At 46.1% G+C, this 26,838-nt stretch overlaps 1 protein-coding gene across 1 annotated transcript in view; it reads right to left on the bottom strand.

Moving 5' to 3' along the window:
• Positions 1-26,566, bottom strand: part of LOC142586837 (monobin-like) — a 53,157-nt gene extending 26,591 nt beyond the window's left edge. The window contains exons 1-3 of the mRNA XM_075697704.1: positions 26,442-26,566; positions 18,953-19,048; positions 6,305-6,511 (exon numbers count right to left, since the gene is read on the bottom strand). Coding sequence (XP_075553819.1) covers positions 6,305-6,511; positions 18,953-19,022 — 277 coding nt within the window. The 5' untranslated portion in view covers positions 19,023-19,048; positions 26,442-26,566. The remainder of the gene's footprint in view (positions 1-6,304; positions 6,512-18,952; positions 19,049-26,441) is intronic.
• Positions 26,567-26,838: the final 272 nt, after the last annotated feature.

The following is a 26,838-nucleotide window of genomic DNA, read 5'->3' as shown; positions in this document are numbered from 1 at the left end:
AGTAAGCTCGGCGAAATATAGAGAATACCACATGGCAGCGCTACCGGCACAAGAAACACATCGCGTTTGGTGTTCGTTGGAAACAAGCTGTGATAATTGTCGTCTTAGCGTAGAGAAAGTGCACGGATGTTTTTTGACACAACACCTATCACCAGAAAATCGAATTGAAAACGTCAGTGCAAAGGTTTAATGGTGCGTTTTGTTTCGTCCCAGTCGCCATGACTTTCTCTAAAGAGCAGAAGGTAAACATGATCCTTGCATGGGATCTGCAAACGGCAACAAGAGGAAGGCTGCAAATATATATACATCAGTCATGGAAGTGTGGCTGCGGATCAAACGTATCGACTATCATCAGGAATTATGAAAACATGAGACAAAGCGGCAGCTTCAAGAAACAGTGGCGGAGAACTCCATCTCAGTCATAGCTTACGCGCGGATGTTCTAGCATCTATGGCCGCAAACCTTCATGCTAGCCTGTGGGACGTGGCCACCTAGGTACCAATTTCATGTCATCAGTTTGGAGGATTCTAAATGACGGAGTTTCACCCGTACCACCTTAACCAGCACCAATGCTTAGAAGAGACGGACCTCTACAATCGTCTGGATTTCTCGAATTGCGTCCTCACAAAAGCCGATGAGTCATCAGACCTTTTGAGCAATATCATGTGAAAAAATGAGGACAATATTCGCAGAAACACTTAGGTAAATTAGCACAATGCACATTATTGGAGGGAATCCAATCTGCACCGGGTAAAGCGGAAGCGGCGTGGAAATGCGCGGTTTGGAATTTGCGTCCGTGCTATAATTGGTCCCATCTTCTTCGATAAAATACTGACTGGACAGCGTTGCCTGAACGAAATCCTTGAAGGAGTGGTGGATGAGTCTCTCAGCGAAGTCCCGCTTTCACGTCTTCCACTTCTCTGGTATCAGCAAGATGGGGCACCAGCTCACAGCAGCAGCCGAGCACGAAAGTGGCTCGATGCGACTTTTCATGCGCAATAAATTGCGAGGCATGAGCCTGTAAATTGGCGGGCTAGGTAACATGACCTCTCTCCACTCTGTTTCTTCCGGGTTATGTGAAAGATCCTGCTTACATGATCGAGATGGACGTAAGATTACTTCACGGCAAGGATAACGGATATCTGCCGTAGGATTCCGGCGTCGGTCATCCAGAGAGCCACTGAAGATGTGATAAAACAAACACAGTACCGCATAGCTGCAAAAGGAGACCTGTTCGAACACGTCCCCTAGGCTGGTGTTCAACAGAGCTTACGAATCCATAGATAACAAGGGCACACTGAAATCTGACGTTTTTCTTCCTTTCTTTCTGTTTTTTTTTTTGCAGACATCTTGATTGCAATCAAGACGGCAAGTTGGGCCATTTGGTTCGGATTCGTAGTAAGGTTCGTTAAAGCGCAACACAAGACAAGAACAAAAGACGGTATAAAGCGCCGTGTCGTCGTTTTATATTTCGATATATCAGCTCATTTAGATATGGTATATTTGCTTTCTTAAACGCATCGCTTTTGCCTTTTCTCTAAACGTTGGCCACTCCCCGGCCCGCTTATTTTGCTTTTATTTTTTGACAGGAACCTGTTTTAGCAGCACATATACACTTTGATGAAAAATAAAACGGCCACATTAATTTGGCTTTCGTCCGAAGCAACTTTCTGGCGCTAAACATAGCTTCGCGCGCACTCTCTCGATGCGGTGTGAGCAAAGCCGGAAGTTTGAAACACTCTATGCCTACTACATTGATTTTCGAATTTCTTACGTGTTGAGAGCTGCGCTTCGGCCGCGTTATTAACAGCTTTTGTTATCAGTGTGACCAGTCGGCCTTGGGAGACGGATAAGTGTGACATAGAAATGACAGGAAGGAATAGCGGTGAAGCCGCGAAAGCTGCTGTTGGTGCTCCCTCTGTACCATTATCAAGGTTATGCGCTGTCTGTTCGGGTTTGCGACAGGCAATGCAGTTACTTTCAATCGGCTTATTTGAGGGCGCTGCTTTATGATGCGGGTGGCAGAGCACTCACGTGGTCTTTTTCATCCATAGTGAGGTTTCTTTTCCACTCGGGAAAAATTGTACGCAATTATTAGTACCTCGCTGAAAACACAACTGTTAGATGTCATTTTAGTTTGCCTACAAATGCCTCATTGACACTTTCAAAATTCGGACAGAACTCCTCGCGTTGTACAATTAATTGCAATTACCGAATTAAATTTCAGTAGCGAAAAAATTACTGGCGGCTACAGCACCGCGCTGGAAACAATACGCACTAGGTTTTCTTCGAGTAGACTAACTGCTCTTTCTTTAACTCTTGGTGCATGATAGTTGGGGAGCACTGCATAATACACTCAGTAACAGGAATGAGGTGGAAGCCGAATGCACTCGAAATCAGAATCAACAGCAGTCATGCGCAGCAGCGCTTATACTCGGACTCACAGAAAAAGAAAAACAAAGAGAGAGAGAGAGAGAGTCTGCAGTTTCGCCAGAAAGGCGAAGCAGTGTTAGCCATTGCCAAGTACGCGACAATTACTCGAAGGATAATTACACTGAGTGGACTCAGGCTGTGAAGTCGAACTGTCTCCTACTTTGAGGTCTTCTATATACCCGTATAAAGCCGTCACTTCAGCGCTGAACTGTTCAAAATCACACGAAGGTTCTTGAAGTGCAATTTATATATATATATATATATATATATATATATATATATATATATATATATATATATATATATATATATATATATATACACTATGGGGTTCAGAAATCTGGTAGTGCCAGCCATCCCCCCCCCCCTCCCCCGGAACAATGAAAACTCTCCGTCTATGGTACTGGGGGTCGAGAAGTAATACATACATGCCTTCGAAGCTTATTATGCCGCTTCGAGCTAATACCACATGTTCTATTTTTGTCTTCAAATAGCTCGTTGTCAGTGACGGAATAGGGTGCACTTTCCTGTTTCTACTGTTCCGCACGCGAAAGCTCTCCAGGTGCGCCCACCGAGCCCAAGACGTGCTCTGCCGTGATGCACGAGAGAAATGTGACAGTCTACACTAAGCACGTACTCGCGTTCAACCGGGGAAGCCCATCGAAGTGCTTCCAGGCGTTGAGCAATGCGTGCTGAATTTCCAAAACAGAGGCTATCGAGCGATTGCCACCGAGCGATCTCGTAGGGCGATGGCCTAATCCTCGTTCGTCGCCCTTACGCAGTCGTGTCGCGCACCAACTTGCACGCAGAGTGTTTTCAAGATCGTCTGTCATTGCCTTCATGCCCACCATACATCGTGCAAGGCATTATTTCCGGACAACACCGCTAAGCGACCTCTTACGACAAAGTAAAAAGGAGAGCAGAATGGAAGGACCGTTTATTAAAATATGAGAGGCAGAGAAATGTTTCGTTCACCTTGAAGGCACAAAACAGTTTCTAAAACAGAAGGTTATATTTCCTCACGGTGTGCGTAATAAATGTCATGCAAAGTAATCTGTGGAATACTACACGGCAACATGCAAATCGCAGTACTGTGCTGATAAACATCACACGCTTGTTCTGCTAATTCCGCATGGGGAGCTGTGGTAAACAATTGTAGACGTCATTCTTTGCCAACGCAGGCTTCTTGAAGACTGCTGCGAGTTTCTTAGTTTGCCATGAAAAAGAAGCGTTGCGCGAGAAGGGAACGGATACGGTGAAAAAACAACAACAATGGGCACTATAACTAGATGCTGTCACAGTTTGTTTCTTTTCCTGTTTTGCCACTAGCCCTCAGGGTCTCGAGAAATATGTTTCGGGCCACCCGAACTTCGCCTGCATGTCACGCGACGTCACTAAAACCGCAAACACTGCCCATCTGATATGACGTGTACACACTGATAATGCATGATTTGGGCGAACGAAAGAAAGATATCTGTTTCTGATTCTACTAATTTTTCACCATTATCCCTCCGCTATTGGCTAAAACTTTTTTTCGGTCCGCGCCAACTTCGCCCATTTGTCAGGCGAAGACACAGAGAACTGCGAGAACTCACCAGGTAAAAGTGACGTATACGCACCAGAGACGCATAAATATGCGTAGCCAAACTAAATAGATTTTTTTTTTGGAAATAGCCTGAGACTTCTCCGTTCCGAAAGGAACAAAGGATGGTAGCGCGCCAATCGGTCTGGCATTAGCTACTCAGATCAATCGGCGATTGTGAATATCTGTGAATATAACGAGAATCGTTGCATGAAACTATTGCGTTGTAGAGCCGTGTCTGCACGTATACGACGTCGTTCTGCCAACTCTTCTTCGCAGAGGATCCTTTTAGCAGCATTTTAAACCTTCCTTACCAACTCCTAACGACCGCGAGCAACATACTTAGCGGCCCATGAACCTGGATCACTGAGTCAGCCTAAGATAGATGGAAACTTCCCATGTAATGTGACGTCAACACACTGATTATGCGTGACTAGACCAAACAAAAGATCTGCCTGTTAATATCTCCGATTCTACACATTTTTTTTTATTAGCGTTCCGTTATTGGTCAAAAGTTGTTGGTTGTGCTCACTTAGCTTGTCTGTCATGCAACGTCAGAAATGGGAAAACTGAGCACGTCAAAGTGACGTGTACGAATTAAATATGAATTAATAGTGGAACAAGGATTAGAAGATGTCTGCCTACCGATCACTAGGACATTGGCTACTAAGAGATGACGGGGAGTATAAAATGTGTTTGCGTATAAGAAAAATTTTCACGCGGGAATAAAACATTGTCGTGTCTTTTAGGTAAGCTTAAGACATGGTTCTGCGAAGTCTTCTTCGCTTAGGTTCCGTTTAAGTGTCATGTTTAACCCATTGCTTCACGCCGTCGCTATTGTCGATCAATCACGGCAAACTAAGCAAAAAAAAGTGTAACAATCGCAGGCACCGGCACCACTCTTCTCATCTGATTATCTAATTTCATTGCGCTGCTTCAGCCTACCGAAACCATCTCCACTGCTGCGTGATCCTCGGCTGTCCCGTCAAAACCTGTCACGATAAGCAATGCCATTCGTCTGGAATGCAAAGAAAGTTACCTTCTATAAGCACGGAGAGCGTTTTATTTGGCCGTGATAAAGACGCTGCGAGTCACCGCTGCATGCTTTTGTCTGTGGTTACGTGAGTTTGATGTCAGGAGATTGGAATAAACGCAGATCCTAATAGTTCTCCGTTAAGGGGGCCCTACTTACTGCGCCCGCGTTGGCATCGCGCAGTTCATGCCTTTCTTTGCTCAAAATACTTAACGCTGTTCTTTACAGTGTTACTTCTGTTGTTGTTTCTAGAAATAATAATGAGGGCCACACATTAAACAAAAATGTCTTACGCCAGACTTGTTCGTAAGAGAAAATTTCAACTGAACATATTATCGAAGGTGGCCTTCCAATAGCAAAGAACACTTTCGAATGAAAATCGTTGCGAGTGCGGTCGGAAAAAAAAATGGAAGGCGACCCCAACCTTTCACTTGGGTGTCCCTTAGTGGCACTTGCCCCTCGGTGTTGGCGTTCTTAAGGCTAAGCTAGAGAGCGTCTTTCCCCTGGAACGATATGCGGACGAGGAGGGAGGGAGAGCGAGGAGAGAGCGCCGCACGTGGCACCTGGCGGGCCGTAGCCCCCTAGCGAGCGGCGCACGAATCGCACCTTGCGCGCCCTCTCCGGGGCTGAGATCAGAACTTGCAACGAACGCGCCCGCGCAGCTGTTGCGAGCAAGCGAGCGAATGAGCGAGCAGGTGAGCGCCGGGAGAGGAGAGCGAGAGAGGAGGGAGTGGCGTCACATCCGCTCTCCTAGGCAGGTGCTTAGTCTATGCTAGGAACCTGATTTCCATTAATTATGCGGTTAGATATCACGCCACCTCTTTGTAACTGATGTCATTACTTCAGCTTTCTACTTCCAGGTTTCAGGGGATTTCGTCGAAGTCGCGCTCACGAAGCGAGTCTCCAAAGTCTATTCTTGCTTCTGTCATTATGTGCTTCGATGTGCGGTAATCAGTGATTTATAAATATATTTATTCGAGCCTCCTCAGCAAATCAACTTGTATCTAAATTAGTGCTCTGATATTATATCTACAATTTTTTATGTTATATATATATATGTTATATATATATATATATATATATATATATTACAATTTTATATCTACAAGTTTTGCACTCTGCTATTTTTTTCTGTTTTTGTGCTTTATTTTGATTTCGGCCCCGGTCGTCTCAGCACGTGAACCGGAAGTGCTGCACAAGAAAGAAGTGTCACTCAATGCTCATGCTACTAAAAAGAAAACATCCCAAATACGTACCGACGTGGCAGCTGAGTGCGCATTCGTAGCGGGTTTCGTACACCCCTCTGGAAAGGCAGCCATCCCAATAAAACTTTTGACACATGTTCGCGGTTTTGTTGAAGAAGTACTTGTTTATACTTGCGGTGCAGTCCCCCACCGGTTCCATAAGTGGCTCCTCACAACTGTAGCTCCACAGTTTTCTTAATAGCTTGAGTTCCGTCGGGTCTGAAATAAAGGAACCAAGATTAGCAGTATTATATTATAGCACTAGCGCACATGTAAGAACAATAACTACCGATTGATATGTACACGGCGCATCATCAGATTATTTAAATCTGAGTCGTGAAGAACCAGCGCGTCTATTCTGCCACGCCTTAGAATAATAGGTGCCGGAAATGAGTCCGGCGCCCTGCACTGAGTCGTCCGCGATAGCAACTTTATAGCTTACAGATAATGCGGAAAAAATGCCAATATTTTTCTAACGGCCCTTGAAATCAATTGCAACATTACAGATTCTGCGGTTTACATGTGTTTAAACTCCTCTCTCAAGCTTGAGTTATAAGTAATGAGTTGTAGAGAAATGCTAGAGCTTCGAAAAAGGAACAGAGTTTTGGAAAAAACGTCTGTTTTGTTATATTCAGTAAACACGAAAACGGTAAAAAATGCATTGAAATTCAGCTTGTTTTTTTACTTGTATTGCAATAATTGTTGACGTGACTGGGAGAGATGAACCTGCATGCCACAAATTATGTTAGCTTTTCAGTGTAGTATGTTTCATGTAAGCTCGGATTAGGCTTCCTCGAAGTGTGCCTTTCTGCGAAGCAATCTCGACAGGTGTTGATTTTTGCAGGACGTTGAATACCTTTTATGGCTGAGACACTACACAAGCATGTCCTCTTTCATCGATACTCAGCAAGTATGACTGCCACAAGCCAAATGAATTGGCTTGTTCCCTCTATTCTTTGTCGCAGCATACGGGATATGACTAGCCCTTCTTTCCATGTGATGTGAAAGGATGCATGAGCTGGAAGTGTGACTGATCCGCGCAACATGGTTTCATACATACACTCTGATTTATGTCATGTTGTCATAAATAGTCACGTCATCCTTTAGTTTCGTAGCAGATTCTACTGAAGTGGCAAACACGGAGGCCTTCAGAAGTTAAAGAAAGGTGTTCAGAAGCTGTCTCCTGTAATGGAGGGAGCGAAGTGTATTATTTAAATGAGTGAGCAATCCCCCTTTTGTGAAGCTGAAATGTGCATGTGCAGCGCCCTAGCGGCTGAGGACCGAAACAATTTGGCAGGCGCACCCCGGCCGGACTCGACCCTCTCCTCGGAGTGAGTGGAGTACGGCCGTGGCAGGCGCTGCACTTGTCAGTGGAATAGGGCTCCAGCTGTTTCTCTTATACTCTTACAGACCGGCACATACGCGTGTCTTGCCATTCTACACGGTTTACCCCGACGCATAACGCACCGGCGCCTGCCCGTCCTTGCGGGCAGACCTCCATTCTATAGCACACATGTTCTGGGAGTGCGGGTCGAGATACTCGAAGTCCAGCAAGGAGGAGTGGGACTCCCTTCTGCGTAGACCCTCCCTAGACAAGCAAATCCTGGCTGTCTGGTGTGCCCGGGACCGGGCCGGTGGGCTAGACCTGCCAGTGCTGACGTGAGACTAGCCTCGTACGCACAGCGAGCCGGCAACGGCGGGCGGAGACCCGCTCCGAGTAACGGCAACTTCGTAGAGGACGTAGGTCCTCGTCAGGGCGCGCGAGCGCCCAAATGCAAGCACAAATAAAGTTGGCTCCAATCCAATTGTGCACGACGAGTTTGCGTCCTCGCTGGACCTCCAATAAATGTCATTCACTCACTTGTCAGCCTTACCATTCTCGCCGCCGCGTGCACTGAACGCCTTTCGAACATTACTGCAATCGAAATTTGGCGCGATGGCAATGTAGTGTGTCGCTTACGGCTGCACCTCCCGTGACCATACCAGCAGGGCAATGCGTATTTCCCGATTTCCGTCGGCAAAACGCGATCGACAGCGCCGTGAAGCCTGCATTAGGGCTGTGAAGTGGTAAGATCCGCAAGGGCATCCATGGCAGCAGTCCGCAGCATCTAGACTGTGCGGGAAGCACTTTGTGATAGGTATGTACAGTGAACTCTCACTTGAGTGAACTTCAAGGGACCGAAGGAAATAGTTCACTTAACTGAAAGTTCATTGAACTGAATATTCACTAGACCAACATAAGACATGGCATACAGAGTCAGAAGTTTGAAGTACAATTCATGGAGCAAAATACATGGCATCCATAGTGTTAGAAATGTGTGAAATGGAATTTGTACATATCAACAAGTACAAGGTTCATAACAGTTATAATGCTGCCTTTCTCTCTTAGAAAAAAAATCTAATCTTCTTCTGCACTTGTACTTTTAAAGCATAGGAAGTAACAAAACTGTCCAAAGACTCAATGTTTTTGTACACTTATTCTGGCACAGCTTGCTGTTGAGACACAAAGTCGCTCAACTTTCCAATGTACCCTACAACCTCAGCTAGAGTTATAGGGCTTGAAACTGGCTCGGCAGTTGCCTCTTCGTCGCACTCTTCTTCTCCTTCAGGACGAACACTGGTAACAATCTCCAGATCCGTCTGGAGATCCGTGGAGATCCGTCTGGAAACACACCACGTGGTTTGTGGTGTGACAGATCGCCGCTTTGCTCTGGCAGCGTTGTAAGCGGCGGCGATGTTACTTTGTTCATGGCCTTCGAGATTACATGCTTGCTTGTTTTGTGCGGGCGATCTCGGAGGCCCATGCCTCGTTGTCGTTCGTTTTCCGCGCCGCCACTTTGCCCCAGGGGTGCTGTAGCTCCAGCGACGTTACATTGCCACTGGAGCGGCGGTTTGATGAGGGCAGGCATCGGTTGCGCTTGCAGTTTTGGTCTCTGAGCGAGTTGGTCCTCTGGGCGAGTTCGTTAAACTGAAGTATTGACTGTTCCGAAATTCGTTTAAGTGAAACATTTTTGCATAGAATCTATAAGAAAGCTGCCGGGGATATTTAAATAAGTTCGTTATTCTGAGATATTCGATGAACCGACGTTCGTACAACTGAGAGTTTACAGCATTAGTGTCACGGTTAGTTTATGGAAAGCGACTTAAAAGAATATCGCTATCCATGTTTTCTATTCAAATGAAGGATGAGAGCGTTTGATTTCAGAAGTGAAAAAAGAATGTATATTTACATATAGAAAGTGGTAAGAAAACGCACATAAACAAAGGATAGAAAAAACAACAACAAAAGGATAAAGAGCACTCTACACTTCTTATAACAAACGCAGTTCTCATTAATCAATGACACCGCTATTCTAATCCTATATTTTTTAGGTGTGTCCGAATACACAAGGACAGTAGACTGAGAGCGGGGTGCGGCTCACCAACAGTTCTGGCACATGGTCACGTAGGTGAAGGGCGCCGATCCGTCATCGACAGAAGGCACTGGTCGCTCATTGAGCGAACTCCAGGTTGTCAGGCGATGGGACCTTGTCCTAGCTCCGGAGGCTAGGCAGTCCTGGTTCTGCCGGTAGGAGTCTGGAAGCTCGGGCCCGCGGCCCGACGGCTTACTCCCGCTTCCGGCGGACGCTGACTTTTTCGGCGCTCACTTGCGTCCGAACACCACAGCGCCTTTCTAGGGTCGCTCCCTCCTCTTCCTTCATTTTCTTCTACGTCACCCATCGTGCACGGCCCTTAATGATTCCTTTATTCTGAGTATCTTGTTTTGCCGGCGCGTCAGATATCCCGCGCGTCGCTTCTGCGTCGTCGGCTTCTTGCGCCCACCCATTAGCTCTTGATGTTGCCTTCGCCGCACTTCATCGCAGTGTCGCAGTGTCTTTATCTACGACACTGGCTTCGCGCACTGTCACTCACTAACATCCAACGGTTAGCATATGCAGTTTAGGTCTCTGTTTTCGTCGTTACTGACTCATACGAACAATCTCGACGAAGACGCAAATGTACGTTTGAGCTATCGAAACAACCGATCTCTGAGCTCGCGCGACCTGGGTGAGTTAAACGCGAAGTGCTTTTTTTTTTCTATCGTCTCTGGGCGTCCGCCGCTAGAACGCCGTCATTTCACAACTTCACACCGTGCACACTTGCAGCTTTATAAATGCTCACCGAATGTACGTGATGTCGGCGTAGTTATATGCCGGAGACAATCTTACCGCCACCACCAGGCTGACGTGGGAAACAGCGTGCACTGTGGAAGTAGCTGATAGTGCTAGTTATCAATCGTTGCTAGTTGTCGTTTCGTCATTCTTGTCGGCACTATGTAAAGTAATATTTACTTGCAGAAGGCTTTTATATTCGTTTAGTGAATCGACATGTAGTGCGGTATGTACTGGCTCGTTTTCCTGCGCGGCAACTTCTGGAGTCGAGTGGCGCGTCTTACTGCATAACTGACGCATTTCAGGGGCGCCTTCGCTGTCACCCAGAGATCTGGACTGCATACCGACGCTGTTTGTGCGCATGGACTAGTTTAATAAAGGACGTTGTCGACCGCTACGTTCGTACCGTGGCGCGTTCTGAGAGGAAGACGGGTGCCCCACAAACAGGAAGTATCACCAATTGTGTTCATTCTGACAATTTTTTGGCATTGTTGTATATGTACACACACTTTATGTGGGTTAATAACGTATGCAACTTGACATTCTGTTGATCTCCCCACTACTTGTGTCAGTATGCAGGCCTAGCACTATGGCACACCATAAAGCAAGCCAAGCAGTATGGAAACGTGATATTTGCCCTAAGAAATAGACCTCATACCCTATTCGGGTCATGCGTTTTCGTGCGTACTCATACTATTCTATTACTTATTCACTTTACGCTACTGGTGCAGTGGCTTCAGGTCAAGGAGGAGCCTGTAAAGTGTTGCCGAAGCTCTTCGTCCAGCCGTTCGTTACGCTGAAGAAACCTCTCGGTACAAAGCATTCACCAGTGAGCTCTATGGCTAGCTGACGATGACAAAATATGACGGCGCGTACACGTTGTTTCTTTCTTCTCTCACACGCTGCTAGCTTGGTCGCGAGTCTCGCGTCGGGCGGCTGTCACGGCGCGCAGCGGCGCCTGCCAAATTGTTTCTCATGGCCACCGCACGATGACGCCTCAATGCATCGCAAAAGGCGGATTGTATGCCTACGCAATGAGGAAGCCCGACCATCCATCCATCCATCCATCCATCCATCCATCCATCCATCCATCCATCCATTCATTCATCCATCCATCCACCCATCCGTCCGTCCGTCCGTCCGTCCGTCCGTCACGTAGGACGATGACTTTCAAGATAGGGCCCGCAGCAGCGAATGGATTGACCTTCATGCTTTCTCTAGCTTCAGTGCGAACTATGTTGCAAGAACACAAAGCAAACGAACCTATCAGCACGCGGCGCACTCTGTCCCCATCGCAGATCGCTTTCAAGACAGGGCCCGCGCGGCCGCGCGATATGCAGTTGCCCACGAAGCATGGTTGACCACGGATGATAGTGGTTCGCACCGAGAAGAAGCAGCGTCATCGACCACGTCTACGTACGAGGTCCACAAAACGTGACACTGTTCAATTACGTCACGTACCACAGCATGCATCGGCCAGTGCTCATCTTCCACAAAGCAGCGGCATCATTCAAATGCACAACCATAGAACATGAAGATAAAAAGGAAACGCTACAATAAGAACCTAATAAGAGAGTGTACATAAACAATGTTGTCTATATTCGCTTCATTTGCAAAATCTCTCTCATCATTTCATGCGACGTCCACTTCCTCTGTGAGTTATCTACAACATAAGTCAACATTGCTACTTCTCGCCTCTTCTTCGTCCTTTCATGCTGCTCTCAGTTAACATTGCGGTGCTCCAATGGGACTTTTCCCTTTCACGATTACTTCGCGGTGTTTCTCGTAATTATACCAAACACAGCAGAATACGACAACGAAACAGTAGGTGATTAGTAGGAAGTGCTTACCCATTGCATTGTTTAGATAACTTCCAAAGGATATTTTGCGCCTATTTTTTATCTTTGTTGAGCGTCATCGAGCTTAGCTTGTATGAAGAAAGGCTTCAAGAAATGTCTCCTTGGCCTTGCAAATTCACTGGAGGCCTTCGTGCTGCACTCTACCGTGGTGAGCTAGCTCTTTACTTAAATTGAACTCATGTAATCTCAACGCGCGGACTTGAAGATGCTTCGGAGAAATCGTTCCAACACTACATATTACGTATGCGTCTTATTGTGCTACAAAGGAACAGGGTTAACGCACATCTATCCCGCTCCTTTAGGCGTTTTTGAACAGCGCACATGATTGCCGAACTTGCATGAGTTTCTTTCTACGCAGCAGTGCGACTTAGCTGCAGGGTCTCTCACTTTTGTCGATCCTTCACTGTGGTCATTTCAGTATTTTAGCATTACCACAACGTATGCTGCTCTGATCCTCTCAGTATTCTTCGGATTCCGAAATGGAAATGAAGCTGTTCGATGGCAGTATCGCAATTTTAAATCGGGCTCAACGAGAATTGTTTTATACCGGGTTCCGTGAAAGACCGGTGGGCGGTACGTACATGACTCAATTATCGTCACGCAAATTATCTGCCATCCCCGAGAGGTAGCGCAACTTTTGTCGTTTCGTGTAGAAACCCCTTAAACTTTGTGAAGTAGCCACAATCTCTTCCTCCGCCTTCATTCCTCCTCGTTCTTTCCTCTCTTTCATGCTCCTTCTTCGACTGTGGCGCCGCCTACACCACTGGAGCGTAGCATACGGCCTTTGGCAGATTGAATGCACGCATAGCCAGGCGGTGCGCTTGAAGAGTTCACATTGGCTTTCTTGTTCCGAGTAACTTCGTGTACAGCAGAGAAGTTTTATACGGACGGTTATACAAATTAAGTGACGGCAGCTTTTCTTTCCTGTTTTGATAACTATTTTTGGAAAAAGTATCTGAACGAGAGCTAATGCTGTGCCATGACGACTCCGAATGAATCGCGTTCACTACAGTTAGGAATGCAACATTTGTCAAGCGCGTATCCCGAGATCTTGTTGCTAATGGCTGTAAATAACACGTTTACGATCGAATGCCAACGTCCTTACCTCCAGCAAGCACTCAATATCCTAGATAATCCGCGCCATCTTTACCATGTGAATTCGCGGCGCGTAATCAGCTATGACGTACAAAGGATGACAAAGGGCACAACCGATCACTGCTATGAAGGTTCGAAAAAGTATTACAAGCTACAGTTCCGCCAACGTGCGTGCTTGCCAATCTTCTAACCACGCGCACAGGCTCAGAGGTAGGCGCTGGTGCTATTATGCTTCTAGTGCCTCAACGTGGACAGAAATAATGTGGTCGATCATTAAGTCGGGACTCTGCGTACATATTAAATAAAATCAACTCTTTAGCATTCGTTCGCGAAGCGGGAACGCAGTAACAGGGCTTCACTGAGTCTCAAGCAAGAGCATAGTGTGGTTGAGCAAATTTTTTTTTCAGTTTTGCGACTTATCACGAATAACGTTTCATCGTACGTAACCTCGTCCATTCGCTAAGTTACGTACTTGTCGCGAAGCGAGTTGCACTATCGTGCGTGCATTGAGAACGGTTGCGCTGGCTCTGAAGTAACATTTGCGAGATATGAGTTTATATAATGAAGTGATGATCGCACAAAGTATTGGAAACTGCGGTAAGTGAAATGTTTTATGGACGTCAAAATGACAAACAACATTCGAGTTGAAAATTCATAGTTTATTTTCGGGACAGGTGCATTACAGGTTTGCTTTTGCAGTCACAGGAAGTGCGTCTCAGTGATATAGTGGCCGTAGGAAATATTGTGGAACGAACGAGCAACCGAGCGCCTAAACGAGCGCGCGAACTTAACGAATGAGCACGAACGATGACTAAACAAGCCAGTGAACGAGCTGGCAACGGCACGTTTTCTTTGCGAGTGCTCCCCCACCGCATCCTAACTTTGCACACTTTAAAGGTCACGCAATTTAGCACGGATGTCTCATGACCTATGATGCTGTCGCTCGGTGACAAACGCACCGCGTAACTCCGTTTCGGGAGAACACGGACGCATTTCATCGGTGCCTTTGTATCGCGAATCCACTGGGCGACCGCCAACGACGAACACGAACAAATGAGGCAAACAAAGCTATTCTAAGAAAGGATAGTAAGTAACAAGAAAAAATAGAGAGTGGCTTTTCTAAGAGGAGATTGCACGACCGAGCTTGAAATCTTGCCGAAAGGACTCTGATGAATCTTAAAGGTTCTGTAAGCGCATTATTACAAGCAGCCTCGTGTTCCCGCGAATTTAAGCCGATTGGCGTACAAAACGATTAAGCGCACCATATACGACTGACACGATCACGTAGTGCTTATATAGACAACGTAGATGTCGCGCATGAATCGTGTTAAAGCGTGCACACAAATTACAGCATGCTTAGTGAACTGTGCAATATCTACTACGTTATCGCCTGCAACAAATTACGCAGTCCGGATATGTACTATACTATGAGACATAACTTACCTCGCATAGTGGTGTGGAGGGTGTTGGTCTAAAGTTCTGCTTCCAGATTCTGTGATGCCATGTCTTTCTTAACCGGTCGCGCTTAACGGACGATATCGATAAGAGCTTCTTGCCTTTGCTAAATCTGTTCTGGCATTCGAAGGCGCAGCAGGTCATCGTCATAGAATATGCTATGAAGTGACGGCGCACTTGCCACAAAACTTACTTCAAGGGTTTCGCAAATCAAAACAACACAGAACAGCAACGGCGCCAACATGGACTCTTCGCCACTCCGTAGACGCTTCTCAAGCGAGAAATGGTGCTGAAGCGCGACTGTAAACAAACGAAGCCGGCTCGAGGGGCCACGTGATGACATTAGGCCAATAGCGACGCGGCGTCGTCCTCGATCGGAGCGCGTGAGAAGGCGGTATTCTTCAAAGCGTGGTTCTTTATTTTCGGGACTTCACTTTCGTGTCAGTTTCGTGTAGGGTGTCTGTATAGCAGTGCTGCCATTCAGGGTGCTCCACCATGCGGTGGACCCAGTCAGCGCTGAAAGCACCGGCGTCATATTCGTTCTCTATGGCGTGTCTGTGTGCTGCTGCCTGTGGCCGGACGTCTTTCTTCAGTTCTCGGCTAGCTTTGTGTGTGCGTGTGAGTATGCGTGTGCTCGTGTACTCATACTCACGCGTGAGTATGCGCGTATTGTTGCATGTGTGTGTGTGTATGTGCTTGTGTGCCCGTAGGAATGCGCAGTGCATGTGCGCGTGCATGCGGAGGTGCGTGTTTGTGTGTATGCACGTGCGTGTGCATGCATGCACAAATACACAGTGTATAGGAGCATGTTTGTAAGTTGTGCGTGCATGTGTACGCGCGTTTTTGCGTGTACAAATACACAGAGTATATGCGCGTGTTTTTGGGCACGTGCGCGTGTGTGTACGCGTGTTTGTGCATGTACGAATACACACTGGGCAGGAGCCTGTTTGTGTGTATGTGCGTGCTCGTTTCGGTTTATGTGCGTGTACAAATGCGGGGTGTGTTGGTGCGTCTTTGTGTCCGCGTGTAGAAATAGGCAGTGTGTAGGTGCGTGTTCGTGTGTATCTACGTGTACAAATACGTAGTGTGTAGGTGCATATTTGCGTCTGTATGCAAGTACAAATGCGCAGTGTGTAGGTGCGTGTTTGTGTGTATGTGCGTGTACAAATACGTAGTGTATAGGTGCGTGTTCGTGTGTATGTGCGTGTACAAATGCGTAGTACGTAGGTACTTGTTCGAGTGTATCTGCCCCTACAAATACGTAGTACATAGGTGCATGTTCGTGTGTATATATGTGTACAAATGCTTAGTATATAGGTGCGTGTTCATGTGTATATGCGTGTACAAATGCGTAGTACACAGGCGCGTGTTCGTGTCCACATGCGTGTACAAATACGTAGTATATAAGTGCGTGTTCGTGTCTATATGCGTGTACAAATACGTAGTGTGTAGGTGCGCGCTCGTATGGGCCGGGGCGAGACTCTTGCGCCACTTGCGCTATTTTTATACAAACGCAAATTCCTGCGACAAACATAGAAAATTAACCGAAATTGTGCCATGTTCCAGAACGGTTTCGGCACGTGCGTTCCGGCAGGGACCGCGATGAGCTAGCGGTTTCCTTCTCCGAAACAAAATAGAGTGCAGCCGTTCACATACCGCACACCATGCGACGGCACCTGCCGGACAGTTTCTTGCAATTTCAGCGCTTAAAACACTGGACTTTTCTGCGGGTTTTCGCAGAACTATTACGTCTTGCCCTTGCTTCAAGTTGTTGACAAATTCGACTTCGCCCGGCCATCTGCTAGCCGCCTGGTTAGCTCAGATGGTAGAGCGGCTGCCCCAAAAAGGCGGTGGTCCCGTGTTCGAGTCCCGAATCAGGATGAATTTTTCTTCAACTGCGAGGATTTTCTTTCGAGGGAACCGCATCGGCTTCCTTTGAAGCAATTGCCACGGACGGGTGGATGTCCGATTTTCTCTTTATTAATTACTTCTGTACACCTTGCGGGTTTCCGCATAACTATTACGTCGTCGGCAATAATGCGCCTGGAGTCTCCACAAAAATGCTGTCGCAATAAAAATAGATTGGAATAGTTTTACATTATGCCAGCCCAGGGTTCATCGCGGCCCTCTGAGTCTGCAGCGACTTATGGTTACCCAAAAAATGTTACCACGTCGATTCGACTGCGTAATTTTGGGACATTTCCCGCTATCATCATGAGCATCGGCGCGGGAATATACAGGGTGTTCGACGTAACTTCAACCAAACTTTAGAAATATGCTAATGCCACGTAGTTGGACAGAAACGGTAATGTTGTTTGCCGTCACTTGATTACACTGAGATTGTTTCATGCCGCCAAATTATATAATCTGTCGTAATAAAGTTCTCAAATATTATAATTGGATGTCAAGTTTAATGAGAAAATTTAAGAACAAGATGAAAAACTCCCGATAGAGCCTTCTGTTGCTCAATACGTGCTACATAAAGGTGTTTTTCCGAACGTGAAGGAAGCCCGCAAATACAAAGAAAATTAGCGCGCAACTGGCCGCCCGAGGCACGTTGCGTGTATTCCGGACGTCATGTTTATTTCAGGTGTGTAATTGTCGTTCTGAGACTGGTTGCTTCGGCTTTATGGCAGCATGCTCGGTTATCGTCCTACCTTACTATACCAGTCGCTTGTCGAGGTGACCCGTTAGCATGGCGGCGTAACGAGCACTGTATGACGCCCCTACAGTGGCGACGACGGAATGACGAAAGAGGGAACGATGTGGATGGAACAGCAAGATGGTATACCGACGGTATACAATGAGATCTATTTATTTTAACTTCTATCTATTTATTTTGAAATAAATATGGGGCAGCACTTCACTGATATAGCATGCATATTAAACTTCTATTTCAGAATGTCTGGCCGCCATAAGCCAAGATAAGACTTTTTAGCCGGAGCCCATAAACTGAACATAAATAATATGACTGCAAAGGCAGCGCTGAACGACGACGCTCAGTCGCAGTAGCTTAAGCGATTTGTTGTTGACTACCTTGATTTGTACGTGCACATAGGCCCCCGTTTGTTTACAGTACGGCCGATAGTAAAGCGACGGCGGCCAGACGTCACTGAGATGCGCAGTAAAAACGTTCTGTGAAAGCCTGCCGTAAAAATTTTCCCTTGTTAAAATGACACACCTTGAAACATGCAAATCAGCAACATTTCTACAATAACGCTTATCAAATTGCGAATGTCCAATATCATATTTTACCGTGTCTCAGAGTTAGGGTGTATACATTCGCTTCGTGTGTGAAACCTAATGGGTTTCTCAAACTCATTCAATTGCGGAAGTTATTCCATTTTCATGGCAATAATTGTCGCCGTGTAGCAGCCGAATAATGTCATTGGATGCTAGTGCCATCAAGTTCGTATGACATTAAAACATCCACTGTGACGTTTTTCTGTTAGAATCAGCTATCAAAATTCTTCATTATGTGGTTTAGTCGAGAAGTTGTATTCTGAAACACCCTTTGGTGTTTTCATGAAGGTATGTTGTACGTTATCCTTTTTTCGCTCTATAAATAAAGTTCACGACGTACGCAATGAAATGATGTCTCGGCAGTGATGTTAAACGGATTTCCAAAGTACACATCTCGCATGCCTGTACCAACCTTAAAGAAAATAGACAGGTAAAGAAAAACGGCGATCTGTCGAGGCGTCAACCTAAGCACGGCAGCCAAGTCAACAGCGACTATTAGGATGGAAGTCCTCCCACTGTCGTAAATGTTAACCTACAGGCTCGTGCTGAGTGCAGACATAAACCCTCTTGCCAGATTTCTTCTTTCCTTTTTTTCTATGACGGGCGTGGGCGCATTGTACATGCAAAACAAGAATGAGGGCACTGTACTTCATACCCTAAGTGCATCAGAAACTAGTGTCAGGGTGTAAACGAAGAATAAACGGTTGGTGTTATTTGCGAAAGATTCACCACTGTTTTTCTTTAAAGGTTTCGTTTAGGTTACTTGAAAGCCTTGGTATAACAGCATGGGGAGTTATATTCCAAGCGATATTGTTAACAATTCTAGTAGCGCACATTGAAGTGAAAAGCACACTTACTTGGTTCGCTCAGCACCACCGAAGAGGCGAGCACAAGAAGTGTGGAACAATAGCCACCTCTTTTTCCCATAGCAATTCAGAGTCGCTGAGGCAAGCCTAGGAATAGAAAATTTAATCATGTGTGCCGTATGGAAGTATAAAACAAATGATTCTTTGCGAGTTTCCGATACCTACATATCACATCGCACTACTATACACCTAACGCGCATTTAGACGCGCCTGATGGTATATCCCATCTCATCTTACGTACTCTATACCTCATTATGACAAATAGTGATTTCTTTCCGAGATTAATTTTTAGGTTACTCGTTCCCTAGTTTAATCGACGTGATCGGCTAGGCTCGAGAGCAATGTAACCAACTCTGTCGAAGAAACCAGCTCTTGCCGTCAGTACGAATAGAAAACCCCTTGTGTGATACATAGACTTCCTGCAGGAGTGTGAAAAAATTAATGCTCCTTGCCATCAGTAGGTGCGCGATATGAAAACAACATACATGGGCGGTGAAGCGAGCTCGGTAGGTGGTGAGATTTAGCAATGCTGCGACGGGGGCTAGTTGGGGAAACACCAGGAGTATACGCGCTACTCATGGCGCTGAAATCAGATGTTAAATCTTAAGGGTGACATGAAGACGATGTCCAGTGTTTGTCGGTGTCGCTCCCAAGCTGTCGTGTATTAAGCCATAGGCAGCGCAAATAGCCTGGATGAGTTCTAAAGGAATAGTTGTCCAATGTGAAATTGCTACGACACAGCGTAAGAGGAAGCTGAAGAGCGAGACGCTCGTAAATTTGAACGGCGACCAGCAGACAGAAAGAACTGCCAGGACTCGGCAAGAGGTGCAGAAGTTCGATGCTGTCGTGCTCTACGCTTTAGCTGAAGGACCACGACCGGATCGATATAGGCCCAAGCTTACTGCGTTCGTTGATCCCCCAATTCCTGTGCCGCACAGTTGCGATATTAAAGTTTGTGTGGTTCTCACCTGGAGGCCTAACCTGCGGACTTTACATGGAGGCCCTACCCGGAGGCCTCGCTCGGAAGCACGAACATCCCTAAGCAGCCGGCCTAAGCAGACGACCTAACGGAGGCACCAATTAGAAAGTCCCGCCTGCTTGGGGGCCTTCAGAACGTGTGTACAAATCCCAGTCATCGGGTGCCGTCATATCCGTTTTGGAACTCTCTGCCCACCAGCCACCACGCACTGCTGATGAAGGACTTGCTCGTCGTTTTTTACATTTCTTCTGTGCGTATCCTAGGTATGTAACTACAGCATTTGTGAGTACTAGTTTGTCGATCTTTACGGTATTTTTCTTACTATTTGCGGAAACTTGCAGAACAGGAAGTGGGTCTTTTCAACAAACGTCTTCAATAGCGTGTGCAAGGCACCGACTACGATGGGGGGCTCCAGCCTACTCCGGAGTTTTCCCGGGGGGACGGGGAGACTGAGCCCCGCCGGCAATGCCGAAGCCTATCCAGCCCCCCCCCCCCCCCCCACCCCTCCCGCTCCTAACGTGTCATTGCCAGAGTTTTGTCATTACCATCATTTGAGGTTTCTTTTGACTTCCCTCGACCTCTTCACTAAAGGTTACTTCACGACCTCTTCACTAAAAGCTTACTGCATCATTGTTGAAGCGGACACGCACGAATTTTAATTCATAATTTGCTTTGTTTCTGTAAATACTGATATTAGGAAAAGAAGCGCATTAGATGTACGAGCGGCGGCGGCCTCATCCGTATTTTCTCATTTCATGTTTTCAATTCGCACTGTAAACACCATGCATATATAGAATATATTTAAATATATACACAAGACAAAGTTTATTATATATTTAAAGCGAGGGAGGCAGGTAATTAACAATTATTTCTAAAGTTATGGATAGCTTACGCCTAGAGAATGAATATGTTGCTGTATGTTCACCTCGATTCAGAAAGATTTGCCTGTTTTTGTTACCCTGGACAATCCCTGTAAGTTTTACTGAGTCCTTCGGCAGATTCCTTTATCGACGGCATGTGAAATGCACGGGAATTATATCTGTCTCAGTATCGCTTCTCTTTCCAGTAAGCAAACGTAACGACTAATCTAAAAACATTTCTTACAATTTACAACATTTTTGAGGGTTGGAAACATCGTCACTTGCATGCAGAAGTCATAAATAAATACAGGGTGTCCTAATTAATTCTTATGCACTGAAACAAAAAAAAGGAATGCGTTACTCGAAGAAAACCTAGTGCATATTGTTTCTAGTACAGTGGAGTAGCTGCCAGTAATTATTAGTTGTTGAGATTTAATTAGGTAATGTTAAATAATTATCAAAGCCGACATGTACTATCATAATTATCAAAGTGTCAATGAGGCATTTGTGGGCACAACCAAGGGACATATAACGTCGATATTTTTAGGTCGTGAAGTAGTCTTTAGTGAAGAGGTCGAGGGAAGTCAAAAGAAACCTGAAATGATGGTAATGACAAAACAATCGCGTACTAATTTTTGTCTACTGATAAATAAATCCTCCGAAATGTGACACCACATGACTGCGCTCCCACCCGCATCATAAAGCAGCGCCCTTGAACAAGCTTCTGAGATAGCCAGTACGAAATGAAGGAAATAAAGAAAAAAATATCACCGCCCAGCACCCAGTACACATGGTTAACCAGCGAAGCTGAAACGTGTGGCCCCGGTGTTTATCACTGGGTTAATCCCGACGCTTCATTACACGACGGCTTGGTAAGTTGCCGGATCCTCGGTGCGCAGTCGCTGCTTGCGCTCGGCTGCACGAGCCTGTTGTGTCCGGGCTGCAGCATCGGGGCAGCGTAAACGAGCTCGTTCCCGGTTCTGCTCGCAGCGTTGCTGATCGAAAGCTGCCTGCTCCTCAAGAGTACGTATGACGCGTGGCCTAACCATTTCGGAGAGAGAGAAAGTGCTGCGAGCTCATTCGGCTGCGACGGAGAGCAACAACATCACTACTGGCGCAGCCAATCGTGCGCCTCTCTATTGCTTTCTTTTTCGTGCATTCGCATAGGGTTACACAGGAGACGTTTTCGGCATACAGGCGACAGACGAACGGATGGACGAATCGGCTGGCCATATACTGGTTCACTGTAAAACATCGTTTTCGAACTAGTGCCTCATCTGCAGTGCCTCGGCCGAAGTAACAAATCGCGGTTGGCGTTAGTTGGAAACAAGCTGCGACAATTGTTGTCTTAGCGTAGATAAAGTACACGGATGCTTCTTTCTTTGCCAAATACCTATCACCATAAAAGCGAATTGACAACTTCAGCGCAAACGTTTAAAGGTGTGTTTTGTATCTTGCCAATTGCCATGTCTTTCTCTACTGAGCAGAACGAAACATGATACTTGCATGGGATCTGCAAATGGCAACAAGAGGAAGGCCGCATATATATATATATCAGTCATGGAAGTGTGGCGGCAGACCAAATGCATTGACTGTCATCAGAAATTATGAAAACCTGAGCCAAAGCGGCAACTTCAAGATACAGCGGCGGAGCGCTCCATCTTTGAGCCTAGTCTACGCACGGATGTTCTAGCATTTATGGCCTCAAACCCTCATGCAAGCGTGCGCGACGTGGCCGCGCAGGCACCAATTTCCAAGTCATCAGCTTTTAGGATTCTAAACGACGGCCTTTCACCCATACTACCTTAACCAGCACCAATGCTTGGAGGACAGGGACCTGTAGAGTCGTCTAAATTTCTCGAATTGGGTCCTCACAAAAGTAGATGAGTCACTGGACTTTTTGAGCAACATATGTGCACAGAGGAAGCCAATTTTTCTAGAAAGGTCCAGGTAAATTTAAATAATGCACACTATCGTAGAGCATTATTATTTGTCCAACCCAAATCTTGCAGCATGAACCTAATTGTGTATGTTTTTACTCCTGCTGATGTGTAACTTTATTAAATGTAATTATGTGCATTTCTGAACCGTTTATCATTTTCATGTTTGTATGTCAGTGTACTTTTTGAATGACCTTTCTGTTATGATCGCTGACGGGATTGACAATATTGCATAAATAAATAAACAAATAAATAAATAATAAACAAACAAATAATTTACAATGCGCACTGAGCACAGCGGGATCGGCACCACTACCAGTGGTCGTTCAATGTGGGGTGCAGAATTTACGCCGCTGCTCTAATCAGTCCCATCTTCTTCGATCCCGCACTGTATGGGCAGCGTTACACGGACGAAACCCTTGAGACGTGGTGGATGAATTTCTCATGGAAGTCCCGCTGTCACGTCTTCCATTTCTGTGGTATCACCAAGGTGCAGCAGAAGCACACAGCAGCAGCTGAGCACGAGACTGGCTGGAATGGACTTTTGCCACGCAATAGACTGGAGCCCACCGTGGTTGCTTAATGGCTATGGTGTTGGGCTGCTAAGCACGAGGTCACGGGATTGAATCCCGGCCACGGCGGCCGCATTTCAATGGGGGCGAAAACACCGGTGTACTTAGAGTTAGGTGCACGTTACAGAATCCCAGGCGGTTGAAATTATTCTGCAGCCTACGGCGTGCCCCATAATCAGTTGGTGGTTTTGGCAAACAAAACACCATAATTTCTTTTAAATCAGGGTCCACGCAGAATCGACAGGCATTAAGCCGGGGGTAGCAATCTCAGCCTCCGCTCTTGCTGTATAAAGGTGCGAATCCATGATACTGACCGAGCGCTGCCGAAGCGATAAAGCGTCGAAGAATGTGAAAAAGAAGGATGCAGCTTTTTATTCTGTTGCGAGGAAGGAAAGGCTGATGCACGTGAGAACGATGGAAGGCGATGACTACTACAATCATTTGTCTGTTAGATAAAAATGATCTGATAAGTTTTTACGTCGGGTGAACTCATCCAAACGACAGAGAGGGAAAGTTTTCACAGTGGGACTGCAGCCGTGCTAGGTAAATGTACTACCTTTTAGCGAAGCTTCCATAGAAGCCCATACCTTCAAAACATCAATAAAGTTTCTTCACTCTCTCACTCACCTTCAAAACATGATGTCATGGTTCATGGGGCTTAGCGCCATCTCTTTGGCGAGGGAACACTTGTGGCGCACGAACAAATAACTTGACGCCATATTCGCTAAATGCAGGACTGACGCCGTTTTGATCTCAAAGGCACGAAATTCGTTTTGGTGGCTTGTCATTCGATTTGTATATTCAAATGCCGTGCCATTCGACTTGATGGGAGTATCGAGCTTTCAGCGCGGAAAACGATGCAGCAGAAGGTCAACCGTAACGGTGTCGATACCGCACCCATGCACAGAGAGAGAGAGAGAAAGAGAGTGAAGTTATCAAGAACCAGCAGTTTAGTCGGCTGGACCTAGGCCTCCCACGATGGGACGTCGAGGTCTTGCCTCTTCGCTGCTTCGTAGGCCGGCTGGGTCGCCCAGAGTTGATCGTCGAGATGGGAGCTGTGCAGGGCGGCGTGCCATCTCGACCAGAGGGTCACGGGATTAAGGTCTGGATATTGATCTTTGCACTACCCTAGCATGTAAGATCCGTGACATCATGCAACCTTGCCCAACTGCCATAACATCTAATGGGGCTGTCCTGAGTAATCCGCGGTGATTTCGACGTCACCGCCTTCGTCACGGCAGACTTGGCAATGGAAATTTAGGCACGAATTGCATGACGTCATAAAGCAGAGCGCACAGGGCTGCCATGTGGGAGGCGCTGGTTTAAACCAGTGCGTAAGACACTCGGTTTCTGAGCGTGGGATCGTTGGTTCGAAACACATTACCGCCAACGTTTTCCTTTCCGATCTTACTGCATTTTTGTACCTTAACCTCTTCGTAGCGAATATGAAGGCGAAGTTAGAACGCGGACAAGAACGCACAGATAACAGGTTTCCGAGAGGGACAGCGAGGATGACGCGGTGTCACGACGATGCCCTCTCCCCTCACGCAACCTTTGTCACCCCAGCGCAGAAGCTGGTGTTCCCTTTCGCCCGCTCTGCTCCGTCGAGGCCCGTACGTGATGAGGCGTATCAGCCAATGGCAATGTAGGTGCTGTTTTGCTGCTGCAGAAGCTAGCTTTTTCGCTCAATGGACCATTTTATGCTTTCTCACAGAAATGAGTCTCGCAAAGCTTATAGTAATTCCGAAGAGATCGTTTATTCCCGCAGGACTAAGTTCAGGCAACACACAACTCTCGTACATTGTTCTGATGCTTGGACAGCACCGCTGCTTGCAGTCGACGCAGACAGCAGCACCAGATTTCTTAATAAAATTCCTTCTGTAACGTTCTATTATTTATCTCATGCAAAATCTAACGCAAAATTAGGTTGCGGTTCAATATTTGAGTGCGCGCAACATTTAATAACATGCATTTTGACAATCTGATCTGAATTTTGGTTGTACTAAGCTCTCTTCTATTCAGTGTAGTGATATTTCCTAAGAGGTGTTTTCTGTAAGTAAAAACAATCGAGAATATGCAATATTGCTCAATATTGATATCATTACCGCTAGGCTTACATAAATCAGATTTTTCTTTTTTATGCGAATGTGTGGAATCAGCTGCAGTGTCTCCCAATGCTATTCTTCAGTGTCCTAAATGTTGAATTAACTATTGTAACTATACTCTCGACGCTTACAGGCCCAGTCACTGTAAGCTTCGCACTTACAATTGTTATCAAGTTTTTCAGCTTCAATTGTACGGCGTTTTGCACTAAAGAAGGAAAGAGCACGAGACGAACACAACAGTTTGCAATTTGCGCTTCATCTTTGTGTCTCCTGCTCTTTATTTGAGTTAAACAGAGCGCAACATAATTTTCAGCTGAGAAACTTGCCCAGCTTTTGGGAAACTCCGAATTTTCGAAACTTCCTTCTGAGCATCTTCTTCAAGCCATGTCGGTGTCGATACGGGCAAGCAGCAATATATGCTACCAAACGTCTAATTACGCGCTTAAGCGCGTTCATCACAAATTATGCGTCGCCAACAGGTTCTGTAAGTGGCACTCCGTAACCTTTCTAAGCCAAGTGCACCCCAAAAAACAAACAAATTGTCATGTTATGCTACGAGCGCTTTCTTAGCACCACCTTCCACGTATCGCTAAATATATGGTATAGAATACCTCAACTAGAAGTGGAAGCTTCGTCGACTACGCCAGCCACCCATGCACGCAACCACAAAGAGCATTGCAGGGTACCTCTTCACGCGCCTCCCAAGGACACATTTATCATCACTGACCATTTAAGCCTGAATTTTCGTATACGCAGTAATATTTCATGTCCTTTTGCAAAATTATTACACATGCGTTCAGCTAATCCGTAGGTGGAAGATCTAATCCATTGTAGGGTGCATCATGAGACGACTGTATACGAACAGGCTGAGATCGACTTCTAAGCTTACACAGCCCACCATGTACATCAACGCCATGGTTAATAGAGGCTTTTGCGCTGAGTGCCTAAAAAATCTTTTTAGTGAAACTAGAACTTCGCAGCTGATCATCCTTGTGTCATGGTATTGCCTGTCACAGCTACTTACCCAGCCAGAATGCATGAAGTAAGCGCTGCTAAGCAATGCGATGGCGAGGTCCTACGCTTTGCGTTGCCGCATCACTGGAGAAATAGCAGTCGTGAAGGTCAATACGCAGGTTGCATTTTCCGAGCACTGTGCTGTACGTTATGCAAAATATTGCTTAAAGCAATAGTGTAAAAAGCTGCATGCATTGTTCTGTCTAGGTTATAAACGCATGCATACGTCCATGCATAGTGTATAATGAAATTGTACAGCTAGAACTGTCTATGTACTCAATGGCCACCTGCGGCTATTATTGCTTTTATCGGATATCTAGTCTGACAAGGAACCCGTGTGGGAGTAACAGATTTGGCAGAAAGATTGTGAAACAGTATTTGAATTGCTTGACTCTGTTTTTTTACCA

Source organism: Dermacentor variabilis, chromosome 7 (assembly GCF_050947875.1).
Source record: "Dermacentor variabilis isolate Ectoservices chromosome 7, ASM5094787v1, whole genome shotgun sequence".
NCBI lineage: Eukaryota > Metazoa > Arthropoda > Arachnida > Ixodida > Ixodidae > Dermacentor > Dermacentor variabilis.
This window is presented reverse-complemented; position numbering and strand designations above follow the sequence as displayed.